The 14,374-nt window shown below is 33.1% G+C and overlaps 2 protein-coding genes across 2 annotated transcripts; one reads left to right on the top strand and one right to left on the bottom strand.

The window, feature by feature from the left end:
- Nucleotides 1-4,789: 4,789 nt before the first annotated feature.
- LOC137829845 (DNA excision repair protein ERCC-1) lies at nucleotides 4,790-8,311 on the top strand. The gene is made up of 9 exons (XM_068636804.1): nucleotides 4,790-5,175; nucleotides 5,263-5,401; nucleotides 5,578-5,681; nucleotides 6,115-6,214; nucleotides 6,355-6,431; nucleotides 6,882-6,981; nucleotides 7,134-7,205; nucleotides 7,298-7,366; nucleotides 7,510-8,311. The coding sequence occupies exons 1-9, from the start codon at nucleotides 4,955-4,957 to the stop codon at nucleotides 7,807-7,809; spliced, it is 1,182 nt and encodes a 393-aa protein (XP_068492905.1). The 5' UTR covers nucleotides 4,790-4,954; the 3' UTR covers nucleotides 7,810-8,311.
- Nucleotides 8,312-9,397: 1,086 nt separating this feature from the next.
- Nucleotides 9,398-12,939, bottom strand: LOC137829844 (probable serine/threonine-protein kinase PBL7). The gene is made up of 6 exons (XM_068636803.1): nucleotides 12,297-12,939; nucleotides 11,790-12,037; nucleotides 10,696-11,081; nucleotides 10,290-10,419; nucleotides 10,058-10,147; nucleotides 9,398-9,932 (listed from the first exon to the last, which is right to left on the bottom strand). The coding sequence occupies exons 1-6, from the start codon at nucleotides 12,607-12,609 to the stop codon at nucleotides 9,774-9,776; spliced, it is 1,326 nt and encodes a 441-aa protein (XP_068492904.1). The 5' UTR covers nucleotides 12,610-12,939; the 3' UTR covers nucleotides 9,398-9,773.
- Between the last annotated feature and the right edge of the window lie 1,435 nt (nucleotides 12,940-14,374).

Raw genomic sequence — 14,374 nt, 5'->3', positions numbered from 1 at the left:
TGAGTCATGGTATTTTTAGAAAATAAAATAACGTGTTGAGATTGTTTAGGATAATCATTGAATTAGATATTTATCTATAAATAAATATTTTAACTCTATTGGTATATCAAAATTATATTAATGAAATTTATTAGGTGATGAGAGTCAGTGGATGTTCATATTAGTAAGTTTGTAGTTTGAAAGATAATTGGTCTAGCAGGTTATACGGGTTTATCATATCATATAAGAGGATAATTCTTATGTTCATGTAGTTGTGTGGAGAACACAATGAAGATAGTAATACATATACATATATCTTAATCAAATTCAACATGTGTATCTTTTGGAAGTAGAGTCAAGTGATTATATACGCATGTAAGTGGATCTCTAACATGAGTGATATAAAATATGAAATATGTGTAAACACTTGATTGTTGTAAGGAATGAGATATGAGTCAAATTCAACACATGTATTTTTTTAAAGTAGAGTCAAATGTCTATGCATGTTAATGAATTTCTAGCATGAGTAATATTGAATATGAGATATTTGTAAACATTTGTAAGAGATAAAATATGAAAGCTTGAGATGTTTTGTAAGTTGTTTGAATGTCTTCTAAAAATCTCTAGTTTGTATTATTTATTGTTGTGTTTGTTTAAAATATGTGATGATCGTATCTTTCAAGAGAAGAGAAGAGAAGAGAAGAGAAGAAAATGTTGCAAGTAATAGAATTTCACAATGAGTAAATGAAGTTTTTTATTTTTTTTTTGGTGTTTTGTTTTGATACATGTATATATTTAAAAATTTATATGAAAAAGAGTATTATTTGATAATGACGTGAATGTTACATTATTGATCAACCAAGCATATAAGTTATATGGTTTCATGAAAATTTGAATTATATTCGATTTCATGTAACTACAGCTGATCTTGTCACTATTACACGTATCTCCGTATAATTTGGATACGAGTAGGTATAAAACTAATTTTATTTTATTAAAATTGTGATATTTTTTAATTTAAAACTTTGTGACATATTTTGACCTCTTCAATTAACTAGAGTTTTGTGGCAGCCAGGGTTATAGTGAGGGAGTAGGCATGGAAAAATGACTTAAATTAGAATGATGGTTTATTTGACTTGGCCTTCCAAGAGACCTTAAGTTACCCAAAACACATTTCACTACGTTTGCAATAAAATATCCAGTTATAATTCAATGCTTTTAATATGACAATTCCTCACTTCATATATTAAAATCACTTTAGACCCTTGAATGATTTTGGTAATCACGAAGACATTAAGCCATTAAGGAATAAAAGTCCCCCAAAACATAAAGAAATATTTAAAGGAAAGTCTCCCAAACTTTTATATATTATTTTAATAATGATATTTGTAGTTTGTTTTCTCTCTTCTTTTTTCTCAGAAAGTTTGTTTTCTTTGAAAAACAGTTTGAAAGCTTAATTTTGAAATGTCCGCAGATAGCTTAATGTTTTTCTTTTCCTGGTTCACATTAATTATTTGTCTCTGATCTATATTTTTTATGTGTAGGTGGTACACGACATTTCACCCGAACTGAATTGTCCGGTCTTTGAATCCACAATGTTGGGAAACATTAGAATGTTTAGACATTTGGAAGACAATGCTGTGTGTTTTTTTTTACACACATGGATATGGTGTTAAAGAACTCTGCCTCACTTTATTCTTCTTTACTACACAACTTTAATGTATCTTTATTCATTAAACTTTTTATAAAGTTCTGTATTAGTCCTAAATATTTTTTAATATTTAATGCTTTATTTTTTTTTATCTATTAATAATTAATTTATGATATATTCAACGTTATCTCTGAACATAAGAGAGTAAGAATAATTGACTAAGTACTTTCCATTAATTATCATTTATTTATAGTTCTTTTGGAATTTAGATGATTAAAAAATATTAAATAATTATTATGATATATAAATAAATTTTATACTACTAATATATAATTTTTAATTATAATATAATTTATGTGTGTTAAATATTATATTAAATAAGTAATTATTTACGTACATAAAGGAACTCAGTTTGAAGTCTCTAACAATGCCTACTGTTGCATGTTTGTTGCTACCAAGAGAATTATAAGTTTGAAATAAATTAACTTTGTTCTACACATTTTCCATATTTACATCAATTTCTTTTATGTAACATAATTGAAGGTTAAAAACTAAGAAAAAAACCTATTTTATATTAGTGTTAAGAAAATAAATATAATAATTAACTAGAAAAGACTTTTATATTTTGTTTGAATTTGAAGATAGATTTGAGAAGATTTTAGGTGAAAGTAAGTGAAAAGTGAGATTATTTAGATTAAAGGAAAGATGATAAGAAATAAAGAGAAAGTTTGGGAAACTTAGTGAATGATGTGATTGATAAAATATTATTTTTAGATAAATAAAAGTGTAAGATTACAAATTTATCTTTGTAGTTAAAATTAAATTAAAATAAAATATGATTAAATTTTTTTACGTTAAAAAAAAATAAAATTTATGTAAAAATATTTTACATTTTTTTAAATATATATTCTGTACAAATAAAATTCCTAAATTATTAAAAAAATTAATAAATATAAATCCTAAATTATTTAATATAAATAAACAAAATTATTAAATTATTAAAAATTCTAAATAAATACAAATTAAAATTATTTAATATCAGTATTCAAATAAAATATAAAACAAATAAAATTCTTAAAGTATTTAAAATCCTATATAAATACAAATCTAAATTATTTATTATCAGTATTTAAATAAAATATAAAGTAAATAAAGAATACACCGTGTGTGTATTGCTTTAAGAAGAATTTTTAAACTTTTCACAAGGGAAAAAATATAATATCTTTTAGTTTATGTGGATTTCTTTCACAATCACTATAAAGGTACAAGGAAAGTTTTTTCTATTTCTTTCCTAATCTTCACTCTCTATTCCTCTCCAATGAGTAGATACAAACACATATTTTCTTTACTATTCCAACAACATGAACAGTATTCATACGGAAGAAAAGAGGCACTTAATGCATAGTGATAGATGAATGACCCATTTTTAAGATCGTACTGAATTAAGTATGTATTTGCACACTCAAACTTATCTTTAAAACATTTTAAAAGTTGAGAATGGTAATCTAATTACATTTTTTTACATTTTAAATGCTTTAAAAATCTGGCCAAATTATTAGAAGTTGGACAAAAGAATTTGAGTAAGGTTTTGTGACATAATAATAGTTTGGTAGAATTTGAGAATTGAGAGCAGAATTTATTAACGGTCATACAACAGGTGATTATAAGACAATTATTTAGCCCTCTAATTTGATTAACCCTTTCCTAGACTCTGTTGAAAGCATAGTCTTATTACTCGTTGTTGGCCACTAATACGATTTCATTGAATGCATATTTGATTGCATGAACAGAGATACATGTGTTATGTGTTGTATAGTAACTGTCAGTGTCTGTAGCAACGAAACGTTCAAAAAATGTTGTTGTTAATTAATAATATAGGTGCCAAGTAAGAGAAACATTGTATGAAGTTCAAAGACTCTGAATTATGGTTGGTAGATATTGGCGAGGGAGCAATTGTAAGAAACAGTTGAAGAAGTGGTTAAAGTAGATATTAATTAGACGGAGTGGGGACGTTGCGTGACTCACTTTTCTTAATACTACCACTTCTTTATTAACCAATTTAATTTGTCTTTTCATACTTTCCAACTACTTTCTACGTACCCTTTTCAGCTATAAATCCTTCCTACACCTCTTTCAACACTCCCTAATACTCACCCACCAGCCCACTAGTCGGGAAAACATCAACATCTCCACCAAACTTTTATCTTTCTATGTAATTACAAACATTTACTTTAAAAACCTATAATATATATATATATTTTAAAAATTCTTTATAAATTACATAAAATCTGGAAAGTATTATTAGATCCTTTTTATTGTATAATATGTAACACATATTTACTATAATATGTATTTCGTATTTTCAAAATATACATTATTATAGTAAAAAGGTGTTACATATTTTACAATCCGATATATACGAAAAAAATAAAATAAAAATAAACAAAAGGTAAAAATATAACTAAACTTATTTTAACCATTGACATTTAGAATCAACTACAACTATTATTGATCACCACACCAGCTGAAAATAAGAAGAGATCACCATACTCTTCACCAAAATGAAAACCCTAATATATTCTCAAAAGAGTATAGTTGAAATTAAAAGAAATATGCAGGTGTAGGAAAAAGATATTAAGGTGTAGGAAGAATTTGACAAATTCTCTCTTATACTCTTCTAAGTAGGGCATGCTCTTTATTTGTACAAGTCCCAAAAGATTATTGCTTTTTAGAAAGCCCAAACCTTGACTCTTTCTTTCACCACCCCTAAACTTTCTTTCTTCACTCTCATAAGCTTTAGGTTGTGGATAAAGTGATAATGTTATTAAGTTCAAACACTTTTTTAAGAATAAAATGAAACTCGAAGCTTAAAACTGGATAATACTTCGATTACAGTAATTAACCATCTTAATAAACTTGAAATCGGAATATTATAACTACTTAATTGTATTCTGTAATATCAAATTTAGTTTATGAATTAAGAATTCCGTTTCTAAATCTGGAATTCAATAGATTAGAGAATCTGTAATCTTATTTTAGATTATAATATTCAAAATATATTTTTAAATCTAAAAAATATATTATAAATTATACAATTTAAAATATATTTTTAAATTTCAAAATATTAAAATCTTCCCATGCGCAATTTTAAATTTTTCCAACACCTTTGATGACGGAAGAATGAACCCGAAATTTGCAGTGAAACTTTAACAAGCCCAAGCCCAAGCCCACTTGACTGACCCGCCTCACTTGCTAAGAGGACCGTGAAAAGCAAGAGCGAGGAAGTTCGCGCGAATTGAAGTAGCAAGCGGAGAAAGTAGGAAGATGCAGAAGCAGAATGAGGAAGAAGAGAAAAACATTGATGGAAAGCAGAAGAAGAGTTCCGTGGTGATAAGAATACCTTCTTATCAGGAAGTGGTTGAGAGTTCGCAGGCGAAATCGACTCCACCGTCTCTCTTCCTTCCCTCCCAATCGTTTTCCCAAGCTTTCGCCTCCGTCAAATCCTCCGAGTTCTACGCTCCTCCTCCTCCTCCTCCACAATCCAGGTATACACGCTTGTTAATTCTTTACTCATTATCACTATCACCGTTATTATTTTATCTGCTCCTTCTGTTAATTCTTTTCTTTATTAGGGAAACTGCTCAATCGGACGCTCCATCTTCAACTTCGACACCATCTCCCGCTGCTGCTGCATCTTCAACAAAATTACCCGCCTCTCAGGTCTCTCAGGCCTCTCAAAATCGTAATTCAATTCTTGTCAGCCACAGACAGGTCCAGTGCCTTTTAAAATTGTTATCGTAAAAAGTACGACAATCGATATGATTTCAGCGCATTCTAATTAAATTCTCATTATTTTTTCTCGTGTATAATCTTAGGAGATTATTTTTTCAACGTGTTTTTCATATATTATTAGCGTCTTGAAGTGAATTTTCTTTTCCGTTATGTAGAAGGGAAACCCCTTGCTCAAGCACATAAGGAACGTTAGATGGGCGTTTGCCGATATTGTTTGTGACTACATGCTTGGCCAAAGCTCCTGTGCTCTCTATCTCAGGTTATTTTGTCTCTTATAGTTTCTCCGCTGAATTTAGAGGTTTTACTGCACTGGAAGTTCTAGAGTTTGTTTGTTGCGGACTTGCTGTCCTCAGTGTCAATGCCAATAAAACAGTGATTCTTATAAGTTTCTTGAGTTGCTGGAAAAAATTCGCTGTTGAAAATCCATGTCAAACTGTCAATCAACACTGGATATCCTGATGTGATGCATGCTCTATCAGGCGGCGTTTCGTGGGATAATATTTATGATTCAATGTAGTGGATTGGCTATGTTATATAGTTTATCATTGTGCTTGCGGAGTTGCTTTTATTCTGGATTCCTTGTTGTGCATGGTCACTTCAAAGTCTTACAAGTTGTTATTCTTCTACTAGTTGGGTTCATTATAGTTCTATATTTTGGCATCAACTTAACTTAGTTGGATGGTTCAATGCAGTCTTCGGTATCATCTTCTGCATCCAGACTACTTATATTACAGAATTAGGGAGTTGCAGAAGAATTTCAAGCTTCGGGTGGTTTTATGCCATGTTGATGTGGTGAGGCTCTCATTCGAACTTCTATAGCATCTATTTTAGCTTATGTTTTCCAATGATCTATAGAAATTTTTAATTAACTATACCTGTTCTGGTATCTATACGGAGGAAGTGAAATTTCTGTGTTTTCTTGTCGATTGCAGGAAGATGTAATAAAGCCTCTACTTGAAGTCACAAAAACAGCTTTGCTTCACGACTGCACGCTCCTATGTGCATGGAGGTACAATTGATTTTACTTTTAACTGCTTGTGAAGTATGCATACTGAAAATATCATTTTTTTTCTTTACTCTCTCGAGGATGAGTGTGCTGCTATTATCTACTACAGTCTTGTGAACTTCTTATCAAACTGAGTAGAAAATTTAACATGCGATCAAAATTTCTTGTTAAGGATAAAATTGTGGTTGCAACTTCATGAAGCATGTTAATGTGACTATCTATTTTCCAACTGTTTTTTTGGGACACAGTTATAATATACACCTTGGAAGGAGAAATGCTTATCGGAGTTTCTTTAGGAGACTTTGGTCTGGAAGAGTTTCTTCCATTTAAAGGAGCTTGAGATTAATGTAGCATCAACATACATGTGAATTTCAATATCAGTAGTAGTATCTAGCAAGATTTCTCTCACATGTCTAATTGCTTTTATGTGATTCCTTTGTACTGTTGTTATAGTCTGGAGGAATGTGGCCGTTACTTGGAAACCATAAAAGTCTATGAAAACAAGCCTGCAGACATTATTCAAGGCCAAATGGATTCAGATTATCTATCACGGGTATGATTATGTTTCTTCTTTTCTGTTCGTTAATTTTTCTGGGTTTTATTCAATAATTTTAAAAGCAAATGATAAAGGATGCAGTTCGTAAATTGATCAAATTCTAAGCATGGCCACCAATTGTGCTGAAGCTATTTTATTTTCAACTGTAGCTAACACATGCCCTTACAACAGTACGACATGTTAACAAGACTGATGTTGTCACCCTTGGCACAACATTTGGGGTACGTCAACTGCTTTTTAGTACACGCAGATACATATTGATTGATTTAATTCACAAAAGCATTTTCATCAAGCTATATTCTTGTCTTTTCAGTCTCTTTCTAACATTATGGGTGCATCTATGGAAGATCTAGCTCGTTGCCCTGGCATAGGAGAGCGCAAGGTATATTAATGTTACCAATGGTGTAACTGGACTGCAATGGGACTATGATTTGAACTTGCACCTTTTTGTCGCATTGGTTGAATGATCTTGAGCCACTGCTCACTTATATTAACCAAAAAAAATCTGAACCTTCCTGGTGACAGGTCAAGCGCTTGTTTGACACTTTTCATGAACCTTTCAAACGGGTGGACTCAAGCCGGCAGGCCACTCTAGATACTTCTGTTCAGAACAAGCCAGCTAGCCCAGGGTCATCAATCCGGAACAATACTGAATCTTCCTCCTTGATTGAAGACAAGCAAGAGAATGTAGACGATGTAAGCAAACGTAAGAAGAAAGAACCCGAAGTTACTGTCAAGTCTGCCCTTTCTGCAGCTTTTACCAAATACTCCGATAGAGTTGGAAAGCGGAAAAGAACTTCACAAGTGGAGGAAAAAGGAGAATAAGATGTTTTCAAAGAATCAGAAGCTGAAATATAAAATTACCATGAAGTTTTTCACTGGTTGTTTAATAATTTACCCTCGAGCAATCTTATGATATTTAGAGGCTTCGGTTATTATGTCTATGCAAGTAAAGCCATGGAAACTCTATTGGGACTGTAAAGGGGAAACATTTGTAACAAGTGAAGAAGTGGTACTTATAATATGATAGCTGAACTGGAAGGAGGTTAGGAGGCTTTGATCAAAGTGGGAAGTAAGAGAAAAAACTGGTGGGGGCGCATTTAGGGTATAACAATTAATGTAGGGAAGATTGGATTTTCGGTTGAGATAAGTTTTCCCTGTTTAAGAGATATTCTCATTTTTGTACATTGTCTACCTTTTGTTGATTCTCAAACCATATTGGGATTTTTTTGGTCCAATGTTTGTACAAGATGTAGCCTATTTCTGAAACCCCGTAAGGGTATAATAACAAATAGAGCGGAGATTGGGTTTTCGGTTGTTGAGATAAGTTTTCCCCATTTATTATGAGGTACTTTATACATTATATCTAACTCCTTTTCTTGATTCTGAAACAGCATTGAGGTTTTTTTTGTCGATTTTTCAATCAGTTCTAACCTATTTTCTGAATCAGTGTATATCAAACTCCTCTTCTCTCTATTGCATTATTTATTTTTGGATCTTGCCCTGCTACCATTTTTGGGTAGTGTTGGGCTGTACAGGTTTTTCAACTTCACTACCGGATGCAATAATATCATAATGACTACATAACTTTTACTTAGAAAATAATCTATTAAAAAATGAGTTATAACCCCACTTAGGAACCTATGATCTACCTCCTGGGTAATTTCTGCTCGTTTGGGATATCGTATTTTTCGAAGTGGTCAATATGGCGCTAGAAAAGTGAATTTAATATTTAATGGAGAACGAAGGAATATCCGACAGATGGCTATAATTGACTTTTAGTTCTCAAGTCTGGGTTACAAATACTCATAATCTACGTAATAATTTGCCATCATCCAGAGTTTTTGGTTCATCCCTGGTTGTTCGGATGGGTAACATTAATATTTCTCCATTCTGATGGGCTGTTGCCTGTTGCAATCATTTTAGTGATCTTTTTAATCATGAAATGTCCATTGAGATATGACAAGCGGGGTTTCGTCTTGTGCTACATGCTTTGTTGGGAATCCTTGCTTTCAGCCAGACACCAGTCATGCAAGTCAAAACAGGTCAGCATTATCCCATTATATCTGTCACGTCTGCATGGTGGTTTTCTCCTTATAGTAAAAGGGAATCAGCTTTTAATAATAGAGTTTGTCTCCTATTGCACCTTATGCTAACATTCAGCTCTTTCCAATTGCCAGATAGAAAGAAGATTCCATCGATCTCCTTGTTATTCTCTAAGAGGCGGGTGGGGGGGGGAGCTCTATATTTAAGCTCGTTGGTCAAAAGTGATTCAGTCAGATTTGAGGTATGTCAGTAAGTTTGTTTTCACGCGGTGAGTTACGGGATTTAAGAATTTACAGGAAACGAAACTCTTGAATATTAAGTTTCATCATATGGCAGAAGAAATGTTCTGTTCATATTAGCGACATAATTATTAGAAAGTTCATATTCCTCTTATTTTCTACCTTGTATCTTTGCAAATTTCTCATGACAAAGGCATTCTAAAAAAATACAGATATTAAAATGATAAGAGCAAAATCTAGAACTAAAAGTTCCATGAGCCCTTATAGTCTTTCTGTTTACATTTTCTTCCCTCCTCTCTTCTCCGCTATTGAAGACAGTAGGGATGAGGGAATTCCATTGGTCTTTGCCAATTCGATGGTGCCCCCATTAAGTGTGATATTGCACGTGTCTTGGGGCCTAATATTTGTCCAGACTATTTTAGTCTAAGACGAATACTACTTTATTTCTAGACTGCTTCTGCTCTTCTCAGATCAGACAGAATGTCGAAGAAACATAATGCACATCTAATGACTTGGACTAGGCGTTTGTTTCTGAAATCGTAGGGAGATAGAGCTAAGGGAGGATGGGTTCCTAACAAGCGGTATCAGTGATTGTACAACATCTGTCATGAGCGGCCTGTAATCAGCTTCTGGCTGTATGCACATTGCTGCAATGGCAGCTATCTGCAAAATCCCATAGAAGCAGAAAGCAAATGTTACTTGAAAGGAAAAATATGGCAAGTCCACGACATTAAGTGACAGTGATTAGAATGAGAGAATAACTATGACTAAAGGAAACTAAAGTTGACCTGAATTAAATCCTTCTTCGAGTACTGTCCGCGTAGAGCTGGGTCAACCATTTCAATCACCTTTTCTCTGTTTGTCAACCTTGGAAGAGCCTGCGGAATACATAATATCATATGCAACAAAATTAACTAGAAACTTAATTCTCAATTTTTTTTTTCTCCTCTGATTTTCTTTAAATAAAAGTTACATTATCAATTTTGTTCTATTCAAAATTGCAGGGTGGTATTCACTAACCCAAGAGACAAGGACGTGTTCTCCCGGGGCCCGCTTGATATCAACAGGTACACGTCCCGTGAGGAGTTCGAGAAGAACCACACCATAGCTGTAAACATCTGACTTTGTGGTAAGCTTACCCGTGGCGTACCTACACATGCCCAAATTCAAGGGACAAATTAAATTTATGCAATAAGTTATGAAAGAAGCTGTAAATATATGATGAATGGTGTGCAGTATGGAGTTTATATATGTGATGTATCATAAAATTGAAAATCACAGCCTGCTTGATAAGGACTTGGCTGTGACCATGTGCATGGTTCTTTTTTTTAAACGTTGTAAGTTATGTACTGGGATTGGGTGGAGAATGAAGATAAGGCAAGGCACTTCCAAATGACAGATGAATTAGGGCACTCGTAATACTCACTCTGGTGCCAAATATCCAGTGGTCCCCAACACACGGGTGGAAACCTGACCGTTCCTCTTCTCTGATCCCATCTTAGCCAATCCAAAATCAGACACCTTGGCACGGAAATTTTGATCCAGTAGAACGTTGTTACTCTTGAAGTCTCTGTGGATCACAGGAGAGACTGCATGTTCATGAAGGAATTCCAGTGCCCTGGCACAATCAAGGGCTATCCTCATCCGGGCCCACCAATCCAACGGTTGAGTTTGATCGTTGGGGGAGTGAAGATGGTGGTGAAGTGTACCATTGGGCATGTATTCGAAAATCAATAACCTGTGGTGTTGGTCAGCGCAATAGCCAAGTAACTCCACCAAATATGGAGAGTGCAAGCGACTAAGGAGATCGACCTGCAATAAATGTCATTTAGTCTTCATACCCATGTGCTGGATTTGAATAAAGCTCACAATATGAGTTGGCAAGTGGATGGAGTGATTCAAAGGTAAAGGGATGTTCATTCCCATTTTCATGGTCCCAAATGTGGTTGCAAAACGCCAGATTTTTTTTTAAAAGAATGATAATCGGTGGCAGAAAATGTCTTACTGCCTGTATTTTAACGACCTATGAACAAGTTTTATTAATATTTTGATTCATTAGTGGTGCATAATTCAAATGACTTAAACCTTAATATCTTATTTTAGTTTCATGAATGATTGTTTTTATCTTTGACATGTTTTCACAGTTTACAGAATCTTCTAGGTTAGCAGATGCAGAAAAGTTAAAAATTGAAGATATTAGATATAGAAAATCTAAGAATAATTTATATCCCTAATTGCTAGAGTCAAGTGTCAAGGCATGAAGAGGGCATAAATAACATGCTACAGTAGGATATTAAGGTTGTCACGTGATAGTTTGTAAAATTCCTTTGACATTAATGTAAACATGACTTATAAATTTTGTAAGTTTGGCTTAACAAAAGACAAAAACAAAGTCTCTGAACAAACTGGATCTAATACAAGGAAAGGAGACAGTGCAAGTAACAACAAGAAATAATTAAATGTCTGCGTGCTGAAAAGAAGAGGATATATGAAATCATTAAATGAAGCACACTGACTCACCTCTATTCTGAAGGCACGCTCCCCTTGCTTACCCTCACTGCGAAGCGACTTAATTGCTGCCAAAGTGCCATCACTTAGAACTCCTCTAAACATCAAACCAAGCCCTCCAATACTACCAATCACATTTCTTTCACTGAATCCACCTGTAGCATTTTCTAATTCCCTATATGTGAACACTTGGACTCCTCGAAATGCAGCTGCTGGGGTCCTGCTCAAATTTCCCCCGTGAAGACAACCACTCTTCATTTCTACAATAAATGTCTCCAAGCATTTATGGATTAGCTTCTGAATCTCAAAGACTATTTGAATTAATGTTAAGAACAATTAATGACACACTAGAGACAAATTTATATGATCATCTGCAGCCTGGAAAGTTACACAGTTGTAAGTCCTAGCAAGTTAATCCTTCTAAGTTTGCATATAGTTATGGTATTTGCTTCACTGATTAGTAGTTGAGATACTGTTTGCAATTCATTGATAGCATGTGATGGGCAACTAGTTAGTTACCTGGACTAGAATTCAACGTGGATGAAGTAATGAGCCTGCTGCTTGTGTCATGAAGCTCTCTGCTGTCTTCTTTGCAAGTTCCATTCTTGGTGGAAGATTTTTGGCGACGCATCAAGAATAGGACCAAAAAAATGACAAATAGGAGCGTGACTAAGGTAACCAATGAGATGATTATGAGAATGGTTTTGGAGGGGAAATGGCCGTGGCTATGGCTATGTCTTTCTGAATGTAAGCGGTGATGAGTGAAAGAATGGTACTTAGTTGGTGGCCCTGCAGGTAGAGTGGTTGTAGTAGTAGTAGTATTAACTTCCATGACTGAGAACAGGGAGAAAAAAGAGAGAAAAAAGTAAAAGGGTTGTGTGTTTGGGGTGAGAAAGAAGGAAGTGAAAGAAGATGTGGGAGAGTGGGGAATGCAGAAATGGATTTTGTTTATAGTATTTTGCTAGTTGTAAGGCTACTTTCCTAGGAGGGGAAGCCAGCCTCTCGTGAATATTTAATTAAGTGGTTTTGGTGTACTTCCTTCGTCTCTTCTATTGTTACTTTCTAAAGAATTGTCTTTTTCTTTGTATAAGAAAATCTTGGAAGCTTTTGCACAATCTTTCACTCACGCTCTCTAATAATTCCCCAATTATAGATCATACCCATTCTGTTTTACTAAAACCATAATGTATTTGTAGCGCATCTTTTTCTCACTCTTCTTTGGAAATAGAAAACAAACAAGATAATTATGCTTTGGGCTGGCTAATGACTCATATTATATCTGCTATTGCTGCAGAGAGTGGTCACCGGTCAACCAGTTCCACCACTGTTAAGAGTGGAGCAAGGATGAGTTTGTTAGGTGACTTTCCCATTCTCACCACTCACTGCCAATAACAACAGTCCAATACCTGAATTCAATAACAACCAGTTCCATCATGCATCATAATTAGTGTTATGAGTGTGTGAGTGTTTGTCTGCAATGCTTAGGCAGAAGAGTGGTAATTACTTATCAAGTCCCACATCGCTGAGTGCTACGGAAGATTGGCAATGACGTGTTTGTGTGGTGGAAAAAGTGAAGTGGTGAAACATTCTCTAGAATCTCACCAAATAACATTTGCTACAAACCCAATTATCCAATTGGGTATTCTTCACCTACCACTTTACATTATATAACTAATCAACACCTTTCCTCTTACCACAACATTACAATTATCTACCCTTACAGTAAAAACACACTATTAACATACAAATAAAATAATATTTTCATTTTAATTTTTAATTAAAAATATTATAATATTATTATAAAAGGTTGTTGAATAGTGTTATTTACTGTGTGGAGTGTTAACAAAACTTTCTCCTTTAATTTATGGAGAATCTATTTTTTTCTTTCTCATTTTTAATTTTCTCTAAAAATCTTTCTAAGTGAGTTAATTTAAATAGGTTCATATTCTCACCTGCATAGTATTGGTGATTTATTTTTTCTAAATTAGATGGATAAAGAAAAACTTTAATCTTGAATAGGTAAAGGGATTTTAAAATATAGCCGTAAATAGTAGCTGACCTAATGATTTTAATTTACAGTATTCTAACAACTAACATAAAAATCTAAGAGATCCTTCAAGTTAAAATACATAATATAAATATGTCATTTTTTCTTAATGTTTTTATAAGGTTGCAATTATGTTTCTTGAGATACATAACTCTTAATTTTTTTATTATTTAATTGATTTATTTCTTTTATTTGATCGCGTCTAAAAAGTAATAATATCTGAGGGATGAAGATAAATAAAAAGTGAACTAATGAGGTTGATAAAAAAATGTACTGTGTAGAGTCTCTTAATTTTAAAGCGAAGTAAACTCTGAAATGCTCTAAAGTGTATATATTTTAGAATAAGTAGTTGTTGTGAACTTGAATTTAATAGTAAAGCCAGGTTGGCAAGTGTACTTTGTGGAGAATGTGAATAGGGAAAATTCTTCATGCACTTCCTTCAATACTCCATCCGTTAGAAAATATAAAAAATTATCATTTTTTATTGATTTTTTTTTTAATTTCAGAATATTGAATTTGGAGATTTATTGGATAACATAATCTAGAAGTT

This window comes from Phaseolus vulgaris, chromosome 7, assembly GCF_000499845.2.
Source record: "Phaseolus vulgaris cultivar G19833 chromosome 7, P. vulgaris v2.0, whole genome shotgun sequence".
NCBI classification, from domain to species: domain Eukaryota; kingdom Viridiplantae; phylum Streptophyta; class Magnoliopsida; order Fabales; family Fabaceae; genus Phaseolus; species Phaseolus vulgaris.
The sequence above is the reverse complement of the archived record's forward strand: the minus strand, read 5'-3'. Positions and strand labels throughout refer to the sequence as shown.

What these genes read in the sequence shown, in the direction of transcription:
- LOC137829845 (XM_068636804.1), top strand. Translation starts at nt 4,955, where the DNA reads ATGCAGAAGCAGAATGAGGAAGAAGAGAAAAACATTGATGGAAAGCAG. An exon ending in TCCTGTGCTCTCTATCTCAG is followed by an intron (nt 5,682 to 6,114) that starts GTTATTTTGTCT and finishes GGTTCAATGCAG; the next exon opens with TCTTCGGTATCATCTTCTGC. An exon ending in CCCTTGGCACAACATTTGGG is followed by an intron (nt 7,206 to 7,297) that starts GTACGTCAACTG and finishes TTGTCTTTTCAG; the next exon opens with TCTCTTTCTAACATTATGGG.
- LOC137829844 (XM_068636803.1), bottom strand. Translation starts at nt 12,609, where the DNA reads ATGGAAGTTAATACTACTACTACTACAACCACTCTACCTGCAGGGCCA. An exon ending in ACTGGATATTTGGCACCAGA is followed by an intron (nt 10,420 to 10,695) that starts GTGAGTATTACG and finishes GGGCATGTGTAG; the next exon opens with GTACGCCACGGGTAAGCTTA. An exon ending in AACACGTCCTTGTCTCTTGG is followed by an intron (nt 10,148 to 10,289) that starts GTTAGTGAATAC and finishes TGTATTCCGCAG; the next exon opens with GCTCTTCCAAGGTTGACAAA.